This window comes from Sinocyclocheilus grahami, unplaced genomic scaffold (assembly GCF_001515645.1).
Source record: "Sinocyclocheilus grahami isolate Dianchi unplaced genomic scaffold, SAMN03320097.WGS_v1.1 scaffold23.1, whole genome shotgun sequence".
Lineage (NCBI taxonomy): Eukaryota > Metazoa > Chordata > Actinopteri > Cypriniformes > Cyprinidae > Sinocyclocheilus > Sinocyclocheilus grahami.
The window spans coordinates 564,772-582,790 of NW_015505202.1; the positions used below are offsets into that span (position 1 = coordinate 564,772).

Consider the following 18,019-nt stretch of genomic DNA (forward strand, 5'->3'; position numbering starts at 1 on the left):
ATTTTAAGTATTTGGGATTTTAAGAGCAAGTGGAAAATGTGCTGAATGTTTCATTTCATCCAAGTGAAATTAGCAAGCAGTTAGACTGAATTTACATTCGTTTTAAATTTGCGTGCGTGCGTCAAGCCTCATCCATACTGCCAGATGCGTTCGTGGAGACGTGCGGTGCGGAGCTGGGTGCGAGTATAAACGAGCATTACGAGACGGGCTGCGTGAGTGTGGCAAGCATGAACGTCTCGTCCGTGACGCGGGATTCGCGCCGCGTGGGGCAGAGAGGAGCGAGTATGAGAAGCATTCAGAGACACAAGCTGTGTGTACGCTCTTCTGAATTGGGAATAGCGAACATGCATCATAAACTTATTCAAATTAATCTGTTGGGGAGATAAAATGTGCAAGATAACGTTCACGTACTAACAAAAACATCTAAGAATGTATCTTTTATTCTTCAGTACTGAAAACAGAACCGAGAATGGAGCTTTTGATATGCGCTGTGACGCAGCTCTTGGAAATGACCTTTTTTGTTCGTTGTCTGTCATTTCGAAGCTTACCTTGCATACGTTTTTCTTTAGTTTTAATTTGCCTAACTATCGATCTGACCCAGTAGACGCCATAATCCCACTCTGTCTTTCTCCCGCGTTCTTTTTTCAAAAATTTTTATGGTGGGTGTTTACTCAGTTGGTTAGAGCAGTGCTGATTGGGGAGAACGGAGGTGCCCTCACTCTATTGGTTAGTAAGACTGCCACTCAAGGCTGGCAGTCATGCATATGCTCTGGAACAAAGTTATATATCGCGTCCATATCGCAGGCTTTGTGATTAGGAAATCGCAACGTCTCAAATCGCGATTTCGATACAATTTCGATTAATCGCACAGCCCTACTGTTACGGCTCCACGTCCACTGGAGCTGATCGCGGCTGCTCTAGTCATTGCTTGTGTTTATCAGCCAGCCACGGCACGTTTCTGAAGCGGCTCTCCGTGCTGCTTGGTTAAAAATAGTCTTTTGTGAGTTGTCACAGCGTGGAGGATGGAACAGAAACAGAGGTTTCCCCAGTAACAGCTGTACACAAAGCAGCGCTGAGCTCACAAACGCTGCTTTATCAGGCATATAACATGCAAGATAAAATGAAAATGACATCGAAAATTTTCTAAAGATAGTCTTCCTTCAGAAATACAGTGATATAAAAACACCTGCACCTCGTTTTGATATTTAAACGTGCAGTACGTGCTAATGTTTATTCAACCAAGCCTTTTGGAAAATCCGTCAGTTTTGATATTGTGGTGAGCGCCACAAATAAATAAATGTATGGGAAACACATCCCACAGCACAACCACCTGAACCCAACTTCAGTCTACTCATCACCTTAACTTTAACTGCATTTGTAGCCGGTGCCATAGCCAGACTGATAAACAAACACAGACCGGAAGTTAACCTCGGGCCAGGCGCGTGCGCCCATTGAAACCATCTATATAAAGCTTGAAGCATCAGAATAGGTATCGGTCGATCACCATGACAAGACATCAGTACTCCATATCGGCTGCAAAAATCCTGATCGGAGTGTACCTAAAAATATATGCTAATATAAGATTAAATGATAAAAGTAGCCTTATACAAAACTGCAAAATAAATATTCATCTATCTGTACTTTTTACTTAGTACATAAAAAATCAAGTACTTTTGTTCTTTCACTTGAGTAAAATTGAAAACTGAGTATTTTTACTGGAGTAATATTTTATTATACGGATCTGTACTTTTACTCAAGTACTTGATTTGTGTACTTCGTCCACCACTGACTGAGAGGACCCAGCTGTGTCATGCTGTGTCACTCATCTTGTACAGAATAAAGCAGAAAGTAATTCACCTCACTGGTCAGACACTCTACAGGTAATATAATACATATATGACATATGTATTATATTACCTGTAGAGTGTCTGACCAGTGAGGTGAATTACTTTCTGCTTTATTCTGTACAAGATGAGTCCAGTGGATTTTGAAGCTACTGATGTCTGATTATAATACTAAGCTTTATACCGCAAACGAGGTTCTCTCTACATTTAGCTTCTCTTTTTTGCTATGATTGTTTTTTCAAAAAGTTTTTCGAGCCTTCCACCTCTCCGCTGGGGTGATTCTCTGGTTACAGGCAGGTGGTGTCAGGTTACTTTACCTTGCCCTGTCAATCCAGCATGTTGGTATCCCTTTTGTGATAGACAGGGCGATTACAGAAGAGCTCCCTGCAGGCGCAGTTTCTGCTGACAATGAATTCTAAGTTTCGACTTTGCGTTGAGCTTTAGACTTGGAGTTGCTGGCTGCCATTATGAGTTTTCAAGTTCTCATATTCTCATAAAAATTGGAATTCCTGCCTCCGGTTCTGTTTTTTGTAAGCTCAGAACGTCAGAAGGTTGACTTTTGATCCTTGGATACAAGGTTACGGAGCATGTTAAAAATCATAAAGTCTTTGGTATAGATGATCTATATTGGACTTGCAAGGTAAATCCCAGTGCGTAAGAAAACAATAGTATTTCCTTGGCTATGCATTATCCTTGTTTGCCCGTGCATTTCGGTGTGTAATTTGGTTGCTAAGCTTATGAGTTGCCCGACCACACTGCAGCAGAGGTGTACATGTTTAATTAAAAGACCGCTGAACAATCGGCCATCATGCTTCAGTGCTGCTCCCTAAAATGAGAGCCTTGTTCACTGTGAAAAATGATTATGGTCCCGACGTTTGTTGGAGGTTTTCATTCCTTTATACTGAATAGTGCATGTTCTGCTTAATTAATATGCATAATTAATTATCTGGCAGGAGATATTAGTGTATAGCTCGTGCAGATACATGATTAATATCCATCTGTTCTCCAGGTCATTAATCAGTTCTCAATAAGCTGCTGAGCTTTCCTTCACTGCATTGCGCTACAAGCACCTCCACTCATAAAACCTGGAGCAAAGCCCGGAATGTCACTGTAAATATAGGAGTTGCTGACTGATTATGTGCCTTGTCTCTTTCCAGAATACAGTCGTTTTGAGTCCAAGATCCACGACTTGAGGGAGCAGATGATGAACAGCAGCATGAGCTCTGGCTCCGGCTCCCTCCGCACCAGTGAGAAACGCTCCCTCTACGTCAGGTATCCTCTATATCCTTGAATTCCTTAATTCAGTTTTACTGATATTATATAGATATCTCAATAAGTGCTTTTTAAATCAGGAATCTTCATGTCGATCAAACAGTCAATATAAGTCAAATTCTAGTTAAAATAATCAAGGCTCTGCCACGCCCCCCTAAAACGGCTCGTTCTAACACGCCCCCACATATCTACCTCACTATGTGGAAATATTTGCATAATGCCGCCCAAATGTGCAGGCAAAGAAAGAAGGCATGGTTTCAGTAACCGCAGTTAGTGTTGAAGCAGCCATGTCAGGGAGACGCTGTGTGTTTCTAGGCGAAAGCAAAAGCACTTTATTTTGCCTTCCGAAAGTAGATGCGTTTAGAAATCTTTAAGATTACTTACAACAGAACAGCAATGCATTTTATGGACGACCGTTTCGTGAACCTAGGAGAGGAGGTAATTCTGACTTTGCTATGACAATCTGGCGCTTCTGAATCAGCTACTGTTTTGTTATTAGTTTTAAGTATTTGCTATTGACTGTTCAAATGCAGAGTTTTGCGCATTGTGTGTGTGTGTGCGAGCGAGACAACGAGAGAGAGAGAGAGAGAGAGCGAAAGAACGAGTGAGAGAGAGGGGTCACATCACATTGGAGTCAGCTGTCTTAACCGTGGCTTGTGTACTGCAAACACATACCAGCTTCATCACCGTGTCTGTCACGCAACTCTGTTCCCCTTTCGGGCTCTGTCTTTACATTTATTTTGAAAGATGAAGCTCACGATTATGGTAAGGGGCGTTACATTTCCAACGAGTGCTTGCGGTGTTCGGCCAATCACAATGCACTGGGTCAGCTGGCCAATCAGAGCAGACTGCGCTTGTCGGAAGGAGGGACTTTGTAGAAAACGAAGCGTTTGAGAGAGGCGAGGCATAGAGGACCTACAATAATGTACAGTATTTGAAAAATAATGTGTTTTGTGAACATTAAAGCATACACCAAATACACAAAATAATGATCTTTAAAAAAAGCATCATATGACCCCTTTAATGACAAGATTTCATATTAAAAAGCAGTTGATATTTTCTAAAGAAATGGCAACAGTGCCGTGACAGTAGTGTTAACTTTTCATATTAAATAGTAAGTCTAGTTATAATGAATATATATTCTGCCTAATGATTGTCTGGCCTTTTTCTGACAATAGCTTGCACCTAAGGTGAGCTGTGCTTAACGCAGTGTTTAGCTGCTGTGGGTTCATGAGTCAGCTGACCACGTGTTAATGTTAAGTGTGAGATCTCAAGGCGTTTTCACATTCCTATGAATGCAGTGATGAGATAAAAGTGTGTCAGAATGGTACAGGCATATGTCAGTCAGTACTGATTCCACCCTGCACTACTCCATCTTAAAACAGACGCCTGATGTTGTCCTCAATTTAGCTATGTAGCAAATTGTGTGTGTGTGTGTGTGTGTGTGTGTGTACGTGTGTGCATGTCTCGGTGGGCAAGTAATTAGTGTGTCCTAGGAGAGAGGTATGTAGAAAAACAGGAAGACCTGCTCCACTGGTTTTCCTCCTTTCTTTTGTATTTACCTGTCTGACAAGATAAAAACATTCAGCTTTGAACACAATGCCTGACTGTGTTTCTCAACTCCGTGTCATCTACCATCTGGTTTTTCTCTCATGATGTTACTAGGATCTTCTATCACTATTGTGCCCTTGAGTGCTTAACCACAGGTTGATCCAGGGGACTGACTGTGCAGAGATGTAGGAGCGATAAGAAAAATGGAGTGGGGGGGGGGGCATTTGCCCAATAGATTTGCTTTTATTCAGCAAGGATGCATTCAGTTGATCAAAACGCAAAGACATTTGTGACCCTGGACCACAAAACCAGTCGTAAGTGTCAATTTTTCGAAATTGAGATTTATACATAATCTGAAAGCTGAATAAATAAGCTTTTCCATTTTTTTTTTTGATGTATGGTTTGTTAGGATAGGACAATATTTGGCCGAGATACAACTATTTGAATATCTGGAATCTGACGGTGCAAAAAAATCTAAATATTGAGAAAATCGCCTTTAAAGTTGTCCAAATTAAGTTCTTAGCAATGCATATTACTAATCAAAAATTAAGTTTTAATATATTTTTGGTAGGAAATTTACAAAATATGTTCATGGAACATGGGGATATGCCGGTATCAAATTTTCATGTTGCGATTAATTGCTAATGCTTTTATCACGGTATACAGTATTATCACAATATTGAAATTTAGTTAAAAAAAAGTGCTGTCATAATACAGTATAACAGGTTTAATAACTTTTTTCTTACAACAGAAATAACTGAACATTTAAATGCAATAAAGCAATACAGAAAAATATATAAAGTTAAAAGTTTTACACAGATTAAAGTGCAAAAGAACTATAAAGACCAATAGGTATCACTTTACAATAAGACATTAGTTAACCTTAGTTAATGCATTAACATTCACAATGAGCAATAGCTACATTTGCTACATAAGTTATTAATCTTTGTTAAAAAAAATACAAGTCTTAGTTCATGTTAGCTCATTAAATAACACCACAGCTGCAACTTTCGATTTTAACAACCTGTTATTAAATATTGGATTAAATATTGGAATACCTAAGATTAATGAATGTTCAGAAGAATTTTTCATTGGCAGTTTGTTAACTAATGAATTAACTAATGTTAACTAATGAAGCCCTAATGTAAAGTGTGACCGAACAATAAAGAATCAAAACACTTTCAAACAATATCTAGGGCATGTTGTAGTCCAGATTAAAATGTAAAAAAAAGTTTGAAAATAACCTATTAAGTCTAAATATTTAAGTATTTGACGCTGTGATGAACATCATAGCAAATACACAAATCTGAATGGCTGTTTAAATCATTTAAACATGATTCAGAAACAGAAGTTAGAGCAGCTGCTTTGTTTACAGGGCTTCCGGGGTAACGGCTGCATTTAAATGAATTATTATTATTATTATTATTATTATTATTTCTGCAGTTTAGCGCCATCTGCTGTCAGAGAGTGAAAGTGCGCTTTCATCCAGCGCGTCTCTCACATGTTCCGCCAGGTGCTTCTCGTCCGCGCTTGTTTACATCAAGTGCACACACATCTTTCATGCAGCATACAGCGGTGTTGTGCATTTTGACCAGTTGATGGGAAAAGTATTCTTAAAATGTCATTTATAATTTTACAAAAGATTTTGATTTCAAATAAATGCTGTTTTGTTTTGTACTTTCTATCCATCAAAGAATCATATAAAATGTATCACTGTTTCCATAAAATGTTTCCACAAAAATATTAAGCAACACAGCTGCTTTAAATAAGTATATTAGAATGATTTCTGAAGGATCAGGTGACTCTGAAGACTGAGTAATGGCTGCTGAAAATCCAGCTTTGCCATCACAAGAATAAATTAAATTTTAAAAATATTAAAATAGTTTTTTTAAATTGTAATAAAATTTCACAGTATTACTGTTTTTACTGTTTTTTTTTTGTTTTTTTTAAATAGATGCAGCCTTAGTGAACATGAGACTTTCAGAACCATTAAAAAAATTGACTCTGAACTTTTGAACAGTGCTTTAAATTTGAAAAAAAGAAAAAAGTGTGAGGTTGTACTTAAATATTTATAAATTGGTTGCTGTGCCTTTAGTAGGAAGTAGGCTTGCCGCAATGGACGGTGCTGAAGGTGTTACCGTTGTTAAGCTGCAACACCGGTTACGTCACTTGCCCACCTCGGCATCGACCCCAACCGTCGTTTTGATTTTTGTTATAGTAATAAAAATAATTTATTTCAGTAAAAGAACAGACACTACAATTAAAAATGGAACGCGGCTGCTCAATGCAGTGTGCCGAACGACATTTGCATCACAGATCAGATTTAATTTAGCCAGTGAGTAGAGTGAGTCGAGCTGACTGACAAGAAGAGTGGGGTGAGACAGAGAAGACGATGGCGGATGATTTAGTTTCTAAACGAAATGCAAAAGCGTCTGTTTGGCAGTATTTTGGAAGTTTTTTTTAAACATTCGTTTCTTATTTAATTGGTTCCACAGTGTTGGCTGATTTTTACTTTATTTAAACTTCAAACTGTCATTTTGCTAATTAGCTTTCTACGTTTCTTATTTATTTGGTTATATATTACACGTTTCTACTTATTTCCAGTTTTGTATAGGCTACCTATTTAAACTTTGTAAGTTATTTGTTATTTTATATTAGGCATAGGCTGCCCTGTAGCATGGTGGATTTTTATTCGTTTTGTTGATAAAAGTTCTATGTTTTATATATAGGCTAAAGTGAGTTTGACGTTGTATTTTGTTGTTGCATTCAAGCAATTGACGCCGAATTGCCGCTAATTCAAAGTAAATGAAAGTAAAATGCGCACGGTGCTTTTAAGCTATATAAAAGCGAAGGAAAGCGAGGAAAAGAGGGAAAATTCAAACTAACAATTGCTTTACGCCAAATTGCCGCTATTTGAAAGTGAAAGTAAAATGTGCACGCTGCTTTTACAAGCTATTTAAAAGCGAAGGAAAAGAGGAAACGGCCCTGCCCCCATGGTGATACCGGTATTATCGGTGTTGTCACATGTCGATTAACCGCTGGGAACATTTCCTCAACGTCACAACCGTGGTAGGAAGTGTTTTGGAAGTTGCTTTTAGTGAGAAAGTATCTGCAAAACAAATTTAAAAAAAAAGGTGCAGATGTCCAGTGATGTAATTTTGTCTCTGTATGTGTATCCCCACACCCATCCTTTAATCAAACCTGAACACCCACTCTTCTAACGCACTGTTGATGTATGTGTTGTTTCGTTTGGTTTTCCCAGGGCTCTTTTTGACTACGACAGGACCAGGGACAGTTGCCTCCCTAGCCAGGGCCTGAGTTTCTCCTATGGGGACATCCTGCATGTCATCAATGCCTCTGATGATGAGTGGTGGCAGGCACGGCTGGTTACACCCCATGGGGAGAGTGAGCAAATTGGGGTTATACCAAGCAAGAAAAGGTATAGTACTGCCAACAAGCCCAGATTGAATTACAACATTTACCCTATAGTAATGGGGTGTTCATTGCCAATCATACATTTTTATTTTTTGATCCACAGGGTGGAAAAGAAAGAGCGTGCACGGTTAAAAACAGTCAAGTTCCATGCAAGGACGGGCATGATTGAGTCCAACAGGGTGAGTGAGTCATCCTCCTCCTGTGAAGGACTCGTAGGAATTGGTGGCTTCTCATAGTATCCTGGAGGCTCCTGTTACTGAGCATCTCATTTCTCACAGCGACACACAAACAAAAGTGTAAAATTACGAACATGCCCTGTGCCATCATAATCAGCTATGATGGTTAGATCAATGCTCCTCAATCCTGGTCCTAAAAGCCCCCCAATACTTCACATTTCTGATGTTTCCCTCACCACACTCCTGATTCAACTCCTCTGCTCATTAGTAAAGTGCTCTATGACCTGAATTGGCTGTTGGGGGCCCTCCAGAACCAGGATTGAGGAAACACTTCATTGTACTTTAAAAGGATAGTTCACCCAAAAATTACAGTTGTCATTTACCTTCATGTTATTCAAAACATGTGTGATTTTCTTTCTTTCATGGAACACAAAAGGAGATGTTTGGCAGAATGAACGACATAAGGGTGAGTAAATGATGACCAGATTTTATTTTTGGGTGAACTAAACTTTTTAAGTGTGTAATGGACAGGTCGGGATGCTCAAACAAACAGCAATGTTTTCAATGTGAACAGTGTCAGAAAATTGTACACTACCATTCAAAAAATGTTTTAAGAAATTAATACTTTTATTCAAAAAGGACACATTAAAATTGCAGTAAAGACATTTATAATTGTATTAAAGTTTTCCATTTTAAATAAATGCTGTTCTTTTAAACTTTTTATTCAAAGAATCCTGGGGGGAAAAAATTATGACTGTTTCCACAACTGATTTCAACATTGATAATAAGAAATGTTTCTTGAGCACCAAATCAGTATATTAAAATGATTTCTGAAGGATCATAAAACCTTTCTGAGCCCAAACTTTTGAATGGTAGTGTAGTTGACTCTGCACATTTAACCGGAAGTCAAAAAAATATTTTCACAAAAATAATTGTGCACTTCACCTTTATTTATTTGCCATTGACACCCATGATTTTCTTCTGCAATTTGTGCAATCAAGACAAGATGTTTCACATCTTTCATTGTTCAATTAATGTATTCTCTCTATTACATTCACAGTTAAAACTTTATTAAAACAAACTTTAAAAAAAAAAATCTGAATGTAGCATCCAAATGGTTTACATTCATTATCCCCCATGTTTGTGCAACCATGTCATCTTTGGTTATATTTTTGCATGCGTGCTGTGAATTACATTGAAACCCATTCTGTTTTTTTGTTTTTCATTCCTCATTGCCATTCCCCCACCATCGACTCGTCTCCACTCAGCCAGTCAAAGTAAAGCGCAAAAAAAGCTTCAACCTATCACGCAAGTTCCCGTTTTACAAGAGCAAGGAGAATATAGTGCAGGAGTTGGTGGAGACTGAACGTGAGTATGAGCGTGTGACAAGGGCTGTGACGCTGTCCTTCATGCTTCATCCTGTCACTCTCACTCACTCTAGAGATGGCTTCTGATTGGCTCTTGACCTTTCTGTGAGGAAACAGCCAATCGGGTCCTCTCTGGCCTTTGTCTTGCTCTGAGGGGGAACTTAGCACTTTTCACAGGTGTGAGGCTGCACTAACACTCAAATGCTGTGCTCAAACATCCATCATTGTTAGAGCTGTTCCCTTCAGCATTTGCAATTTAATTTTGTTTCAGATGAATATGCATGGGAAGCCCCTGTACTTAAATTACAAATGGACAACCCAGATCTTTCATCGCACAGCAAGCTGATGTTAGTATTCCTTCATCCCTCGAGAGTGCAACACCTCTCTTCTCCCAGCCTCTCACTAACCTCTTTCTTCTTCCTTTCTGCTCTCTCTTTGTTCTTGCTTTCACCTGTCGGGACGCTCAGGACTTCCCAGGGTTAAGCGATGACTTTTATGGATCAAAGAGTTTGAGTAAGTGTGTGGTTCCTCTTGTCAAGCAGCTGTCACCTGAACTAACTGAACCGGCTGTGCCACACACCACACACATTTTATTCTTTCTTTCTGTTCCTCCCTCTCTCTTTCTCACTGAATCTCCTCTCTACCTTAAGAGTCATTTGCTTTTAAAAAAGTACACATTATTTGCTGTTTGCAACTCATTTTAGTAAAACTAGATGTTTAGCAACTAAAAATGTTGATTAGAAGGTGAAAAGTGAGTGTAACATACCAATATGGAGCCAGGACTAATGCGAGTTTGCTAAAACTATGCGTAAAGGCACAATATGTAAGATTTTTATTAAAATATCCAAAAACCACTAGAACAGTGTTATATATTTTGCTGACTTGTGTACATGCATTATCCCAAATGTTTCGAAGAATGTTTAAATCCAGAGAAATAAGCAATTTTAACTAGTGACACGGAGTGTGTCCATAGTGTCGCCTGCCAATGACGTCATAACCCTTCGATTTCCTTCGGTTTTGTTTTGTAGAAAACATGGAAACACCAAAGACGCTTTAATATGTTGTGCGTTTTAATAGACCGGTGACGACCGCACAGAGTAGCATTATAACAGAACTTTCAAATGTATCTAGTATGATAAAACAGCGCTGCGACCGGAAGGAGAGGAAGCGGTCGACTGTAGCATAATAAAAGCTCCGCTGCTTTCGAGCCATGTGTCACGCTCGTTCGGCCTCGTTTCGCTTCGACGGCTTTCAGCCTCACCCTGCTTCATTCTACTACATTAAAAAATCATTAGCTCATCAATAAACATGATTTCTGCCCGGGTCCCTTCGGATTGCATCGGCTGTGGGGATGAAGACGGCAACTCCCATGATTCCACACTCAGTCACGGCGTCATCAAACTACGCCTTTGTCTATTTGTTTATTTTGAATACGTGCCCTCTAGTGTCGAAAATTACATATTGTGCCTTTAAATGAGTATTGTCATTTGGTTAACATTATCCAATAATCTGTATAGCCTAAATGAAAACAAAGTAATTACAGAGTAAGAACAAGTTATTACATTTTGATAGATTTAACCTTGTAAACAGTTTGAGACCAAAAAAATTCTTAAAAATAGGCACATGTTTTTTGTTTAATGTCATATTAGATACATCAGGCTTTAATGGCTCATATAGTATGATATAGTGAGAATATGGAGCTCACACTCAAGGAGGAAAATATGCAATTTGGCACAAATGAGAAATAACCATATATGTTATTAGGATGATATTTGCTATTTATGATCAAAGCTCTTAAGTATTTATTGTGTTGTAAAACATATAATGCAGTACAGTACAATGTTTGAAAAATATACAAATAAATGTTCCTCAAAAGCCTGATGTATCGTATATGATATATATGATACTCACTTTTCAACATGTTTTTTTCTAAAAAATGATGTATGGATAATCAAGTAAACTTAAGTTGCTTCTGTCCGGTAAATGTTAATTTTGAATAATTACTAACAATATAACAATTTTTCTTAAGTTTACTTTATAAAAAATCAGTAAAGATTTCACACAAACGATGACCTGAAGAGGTGTTTAGATGATACTAAAAGGCCTTTTACTTGCTTAAGAACTATTAGTTAGATGACAGAACACATGTACCTGTAGTAGATTGTGTACAACAGTTGTTGTTTTTTCAGTAAAAAGTTTTAATAATGTTGATAATTTAGAGGCCTTATAAATTTGTGTATCTTATATGATACAGTAGGCTTAAAGATGTGGTAAATTCAGGCAAGCTCAGTTTTTGATTTCATATTGACTTGAAACTCTCAAATCATTCACACAAATATTCTTATATCAAAGATCAAATTGCCATATGATCAGTGTTGGGCAAGTTACTCTGAAAATGTAATTAAATTACTGATTACTGCTTTTAAAAGTAATCACGTTACTGTTCTGATTACTTTATTTCAAAAGTAATTAGTTACACTACTAGTTACGTTACTTTTTTCTCCATGAAATTCATGAAATCCCAGCATACACGCTCTCGATAAGTATTTGTTATTAAAGCATCAACATTCACTGAACACTGTTATTTTTAACTAAAGCAAGCGCTGCTGCGTGCATGGTTTTGGCATGGCAGAATGCCAGCAAAGAGCGCTGCATTTATAATCTCTAAAAGACATCTCAGTTCATCGCAATCTCACAAATCTCTGTTATAACACAATAAATATATGCATAATGAATCGTTCATAATGCCTACAATTCGTGTGTTATAATGAGAGGATTCGTGAGCACGCAAATTTCAGCACTGCATTGCTCAATGCTGCAAGCACGTGTTATAGCCTAAATAGAAACTGCATATGCTTGCACCTGTTACTCGTTTATATTTTATATTAGTTCATGTTGCTTTTGTGCAATAGATGAATAACAATTTATTTGTTTTAGATATTTTATGGTTAGATATTTCTATTTTGCGGGAGTCCCGTGAATCATTTTAATCTCCCGCATCCCGCATACACACGAGTCTCTGCACTCGCCTATCAAGTCTTGTCCCGCGCCGCACTCTGTTGTGTTGGGTCTCGCGGGAGAGCAGGTCTCTAGACTAATCCACTGGCACTTGACTCGACCGTGCGTGTGCTACATCCTTTTTACAATCTAGATTAGAAATCACTGCATTCTGCCAGCAATGTAACGCGGCAGTAACATATAGAGACCTCGGCTTGTAACTATACTCTAATTACTATTTTGAAAATTATAACGTGTTAAATTACTCCATTACTAAAAAAAGGTATCAAATTACAGTAACGCGTTACTGACCAACACTGCATATGATACACTGAAGGGCGAGTGAATCCAAGGCAGACCTCTCCAGGTGCCATAGTGTCTTCAGAGCCAGCTCATATTGAGCAGGATTGAGTGCATGTTTAATGTTTTAAGTATCCCAGCACTATCATGTTGTCACTGTCTCTAAGGGATGTTTGTTATTTGATTCCTGTAAGAAACCCAACACTGGCTTGTTTACTTTGGCATGAGGAGCAGTATCACTGTCTGATGAACTGAACACTGGCAAGGTCATAGGAAACGCTCAGCATGGAATCTAAGATCATTAGGGTCATAGGAAAAGGAAATACTTACTTTCCTATTGCTGCCTCATCCTACCATTTCCCTCCTAAGGAAACGGCAGCCATTTAAGTGCCCAAAAGTGTTCTCTGTTTGTTTTCCTCTCCTCACTCAGTCATTACTATTCTTGGTATGATGGTACGGGAGGGTGTATAGTTTCATTCTGAGCTGTGCTGGATATGCTATTAATCTTGCATATAGGCAAAAATGTCTAAACTTCCCTCCTCTTATATCCACAGAATGCTTGACGTCCAACACGAGTGACAGCGAAAGCAGCTCCAGTAAGTAGCTCGAAACATCCATTACCTTGTGCTTACTGCATTAAATCTGTCCCAGTGTAGCAAAGACTATAGAATACCTAAGACGTGTCACTTGTATAGTTTTAAATGGGGGAAAAATGCAACTCTCAATATGGCGTCTCTATTGAAGGAAGCCCCGCCTTCTGAGTAAGAGAGCCAATTGCTATTCAGTAAAGTAATTGCGTCACTGTGGCTGCTGTTAGAAGTCCCGGTTGCTATAGAAACAGTCAGCTTTCTGGAGACGTGCGCTTAGCACTGCACATGCACATTGGCTGGTCTAGCTTGAAAAATAAGCTTTTTTTATGCTATTGGAGCATATTAAACCACATTTATGAGACAGTTGTTGTCAGATTTCATTGGTGATTTCAAATATGAAATTTAATTGCAAGCTTGGCGAACAGTTTTGAAGAATTTGATGTTTCCCCAATCAAAGAGATAGGAGCTGCACTTGCATGCCCGAGAGGCATTTCAAAGATGGCTGCCGAGTGACATGACTTGTCTTAAAGGGACTTTGAGTGTAGTCTGCAAAGGTCTGCAGCATTCCATTTGTTCAGTGTCATGCTAGTAGCCTTTAAGTGCTTTAAAAAAAATAAAACAAAACTGGTCCATAGCTATGGTCATGTCATCTACACGTTCATTCCAGTGGTAATTCAAGTGTATTGTCTCTGTATTAAATAGTGATAAATGAAACCTTCATGTTTCATGTGGATAATTTGATCTTTTCTCATTATGCAGAGGGTCAAGAAGACACAATTCTATCATATGAGCCAGTAATTCGACAGGAGAGTAAGTATTCATACACACAAACAACATTCTACAGTTGTTGTTGTTTTTACTTGAAGTTCATTTATAATGCTTGAAATGATTGTAATTTAGTTTTCCATCCCAGTCTCACTCTGACCCTTCATCCTAGTTTTCACTGCCCACATGCCAACACACAACAAATTCCATTGGTTATGTTTTTTGGATTAGTTGCAGCGTTGACCATGCTCAGTTATGATCTAGTTTTTGTGTGGTCAAGCTACAGTCTACATTTCTCTATTCAAGTATACAGTATACACAACAAGTTGGGTGTGTTTGTGTTTGCTGTAGCAGTGTGAACTAACCTTTACAATTAAACAGGCTGTTTTTGCTGCTGTACCTTGAGGATTTCTATATGTAAATAACCTCTTTTATGATGGCTTTACTTCTTAACATGAAGTGTATGTGCCATAGTTTAAGCTGTCTTTCATTAGGGTGGGTCAAGGTGTTGAATAAACAATAGCTGATATGCAAATATGAACATCATCCGTTAATGTGGCCATTTGTAAATTAGTCGTTTTTGTGGTGTAGTTTTTGTAAACGGTCTTGGTGGACTGGGGAGGGAGCTTGTATTTAAAAAAAGAAAGGAAAATCCTGTTTTCCATGGTATGTCCTCCATGAGGAAAGCCAAGAAATTATTCTCAAGGCTTGAAGTTTTTGACCAATATTGATCTGGCTTTCTTTTCAGTCCATTACACAAGGCCTGTAATTATCTTGGGTCCAATGAAGGACAGAGTAAACGATGACTTGATCTCAGAGTTCCCTCACAAGTTTGGATCCTGCGTTCCACGTGAGTGTAATAAGAAAAGGCCATGCTGGCTACATGCAGAACATCTTTATCATCAAATGTTTTGGCAGTACTTGTAAAAGTAAAGCAAGACATACACACGTTTCTTCAGATACAACTCGTCCTCAGCGAGAGAATGAGATGGACGGGCAGGACTACCATTTTGTGGCTTCAAGGGAGCAAATGGAGAAGGACATTCAGGACAACAAATTTATCGAGGCCGGCCAGTTCAATGAGAATCTGTACGGGACCAGCATCCTGTCTGTTCGGGCAGTGGCTGAAAGGGTCAGTGACTCCCTAGTGTAAACATGCCAGAGGATCTGATTCTGAACTCCTGTTTAAAATTTCAATATTTTCCCTGTGGCAATTACTGTGTGCAGTGAAAGTGTGACACAGGATGAAAGGTTTTTTTTTTAATCCTCTTGTAGGGAAAACACTGTATCCTGGACGTGTCTGGGAATGCCATAAAGCGACTGCAGCAAGCACAGCTCTATCCAATCGCCATTTTCATCAAGCCAAAATCTGTGGAGGCCCTGATGTAAGTTTAATATTTTGTAAATTAAATGTATACACTACCGTTTAAAAGCTTGGTGCCAGTTTTTATTTTATATAGTTTATTCAGCAAAAATGTGTTAAATTTGATAGAATTTGAAATAGAAATATATAACTAAAAAATACTGGTTTTCACAAAAAGCAGCACAACTGGTTTCAGTATTTATAAGAAGAAATGTTTCTTGAGCACCAAATCAGAATATTAGATTTCTGAAGGATCATGTGACACTAAAGACTGGAGTAATGAATTCAAAAACGAATTCCTCACAACCCCAAACGTTTGAATGGTAGTGTTTTTCTGAACTGCAGTATGTGCTTATGCATTGTGAAATACGTAATGTACTTTGTGCTTATCAGGGAAATGAATAAGAGGCAGACATATGAGCAAGCTAATAAAGTATTTGATAAGGCAGTGAAGCTCGAACAAGAGTTTGGAGAGTATTTCACAGGTAACGCCCCTCCCCACACCACACCATCATGTGATTTCTCTTAACTGTATCCAGAGGAAATCTTTTAGTCCATCACCTCTGTTACTGTTTAACAGTGTACAGTAGTATGACTTTTGCTCTCTCTGTCTTTCTACAGCCATAGTCCAGGGTGACTCACTAGATGAGATCTTTAATAAAATCAAGCTGATCATCGAAGAGCAGTCAGGCCCTTACATCTGGATCCCGTCCGCAGAGAAGCTCTGAACTCGCCGCCTCCACGGAGCCCCCCACCTGACCCCCACTCCCACCTGACACCTTTCCTTCCCTTTCACTGATATGTTTCATATCAAGTTTTGGTGTCATCATTATGTTACCCTCAATTGAAAGAAGTCTTATCACCATTACTGTGACTGTACACACCCCTGCATGAGTTTCTCAGCAATTCCATTCAAGATTGGAAATGCCATTCCTAAAGAACTTTTTTGTCACGTAAAACAAAAAAGGGAAATCTGAGCGAATTATTTTGTGCATTTCGGATGGACTTGAAGATGAGAATGTCTTAACGAAGCGAGAACGGGGAGCCGGGGAGTTGGAGATGGTGGCACGAGCGGGAACCTTGTATACGTTCATTCGATTTCATGGAAAAAGACATTTGAGGATGCTGTGCAAGGTTTTCTATGAGGACTAGATACAGTTCAAGCCTGCTGATGGTACCGTCACTGCTCGTGTTTATAACGGATAAACTTCAAAACTGATTGTGATCTTCAGTACTCATAAACCAGCTCAATTTATTTGATGGGCTGCCTGGCCGTTTGTATGGCAACACGTTCAGAGGCAGAACAAAATGGAGTTTGAGCCTATACATTTATATTACTGAAATCACATGGAAAATAAAAATCCTACGGAGAGATTTTACTACACAATACGAAATTATATGGTACACATTTTACACTTCACTAGAATTGTCTATTTGGAGGGCTGTTCGATTTCATTTCTTGTCTTTGGGTTTTGTGTTCTTCCTTTCTTGTGGTTTTAGCTGCTCTGTATTAAAGATGGGGGTAAAGAGGTGTAACTGGGCTCTCTGCAGACCACCAAACTGCCTTACTATGAATAAACGCTTATGTAAAATTCCTGTTGATCGTGTGGGGGGGGGAACGACACAATATTCAGCCTATCAGTGCTTAGAGGGAGACTCGATTTTAGTTCTTATTATGAGTTTCCTGTCATCCTATTGGAGGCCTAAGTTGTGAGTGCAATAGACTTCAGTGTCTTACCTCTGTGAAATCCTTTTTTTGTCTTAAGCAAAATCCAATTTCGGCCGCCATTGGAGTTGTTGAAAAGCAGACAGCCCACTTGCACTTCCTCTGCCTTCCATGACTACATTCTCTTCAGACTGAACGGTAACAAGGTACTGTCCTGTTAGCTGCCCAGGAGCGCAGCCTTAAAACGGGTAGAATCAAGATAATAATTGTATTGGATGTCCTTCTTGATATTAAAGCGTTAGTGGAGCCTGAAATTGACCGTTTTCCCCAGAACTCGACGATGGTTTGATTAAATTTGTTCTTTGTAATGACAGCTTTTAAACGATTTTTTTCTTCTACTTCTACTCCTTTATTTCCGGACTGATGTTTACTCCGCTGTGTTGAGCCTTAAGCCGGGGTGAACTCCGGAATCTGATCGATAATTACTCTTTTTTTTTTTTTCCTTATTTGTTTAAATGCTACTAAAAGGCCTCAGTCATATTGTGATGGAATAGAGCGAGTATGAACTCAAAGGGGTGATTTTCTCTCCTCTAACTGAACACCCAGAAATGCTGATATATCATACTTGTGTATTCTAGATATTTATTCCTTTTTTATTTGAAATACTTTGAAAGCACTACGTCTGTGGTCGCC

General features: G+C 38.7%; 1 protein-coding gene across 1 annotated transcript in view; it reads left to right on the forward strand.

Annotated features, from left to right (window-relative positions):
• Positions 1–17,765, forward strand: part of LOC107560340 (disks large homolog 3-like) — a 56,941-nt gene extending 39,176 nt beyond the window's left edge. Inside the window, exons 9-19 of the mRNA XM_016244491.1 lie at positions 3,002–3,116; positions 7,930–8,106; positions 8,206–8,281; positions 9,547–9,646; positions 13,497–13,538; positions 14,292–14,342; positions 15,046–15,147; positions 15,257–15,429; positions 15,573–15,682; positions 16,054–16,145; positions 16,282–17,765. Coding sequence (XP_016099977.1) covers positions 3,002–3,116; positions 7,930–8,106; positions 8,206–8,281; positions 9,547–9,646; positions 13,497–13,538; positions 14,292–14,342; positions 15,046–15,147; positions 15,257–15,429; positions 15,573–15,682; positions 16,054–16,145; positions 16,282–16,388 — 1,145 coding nt within the window. The 3' untranslated portion in view covers positions 16,389–17,765. The remainder of the gene's footprint in view (positions 1–3,001; positions 3,117–7,929; positions 8,107–8,205; positions 8,282–9,546; positions 9,647–13,496; positions 13,539–14,291; positions 14,343–15,045; positions 15,148–15,256; positions 15,430–15,572; positions 15,683–16,053; positions 16,146–16,281) is intronic.
• Positions 17,766–18,019: the final 254 nt, after the last annotated feature.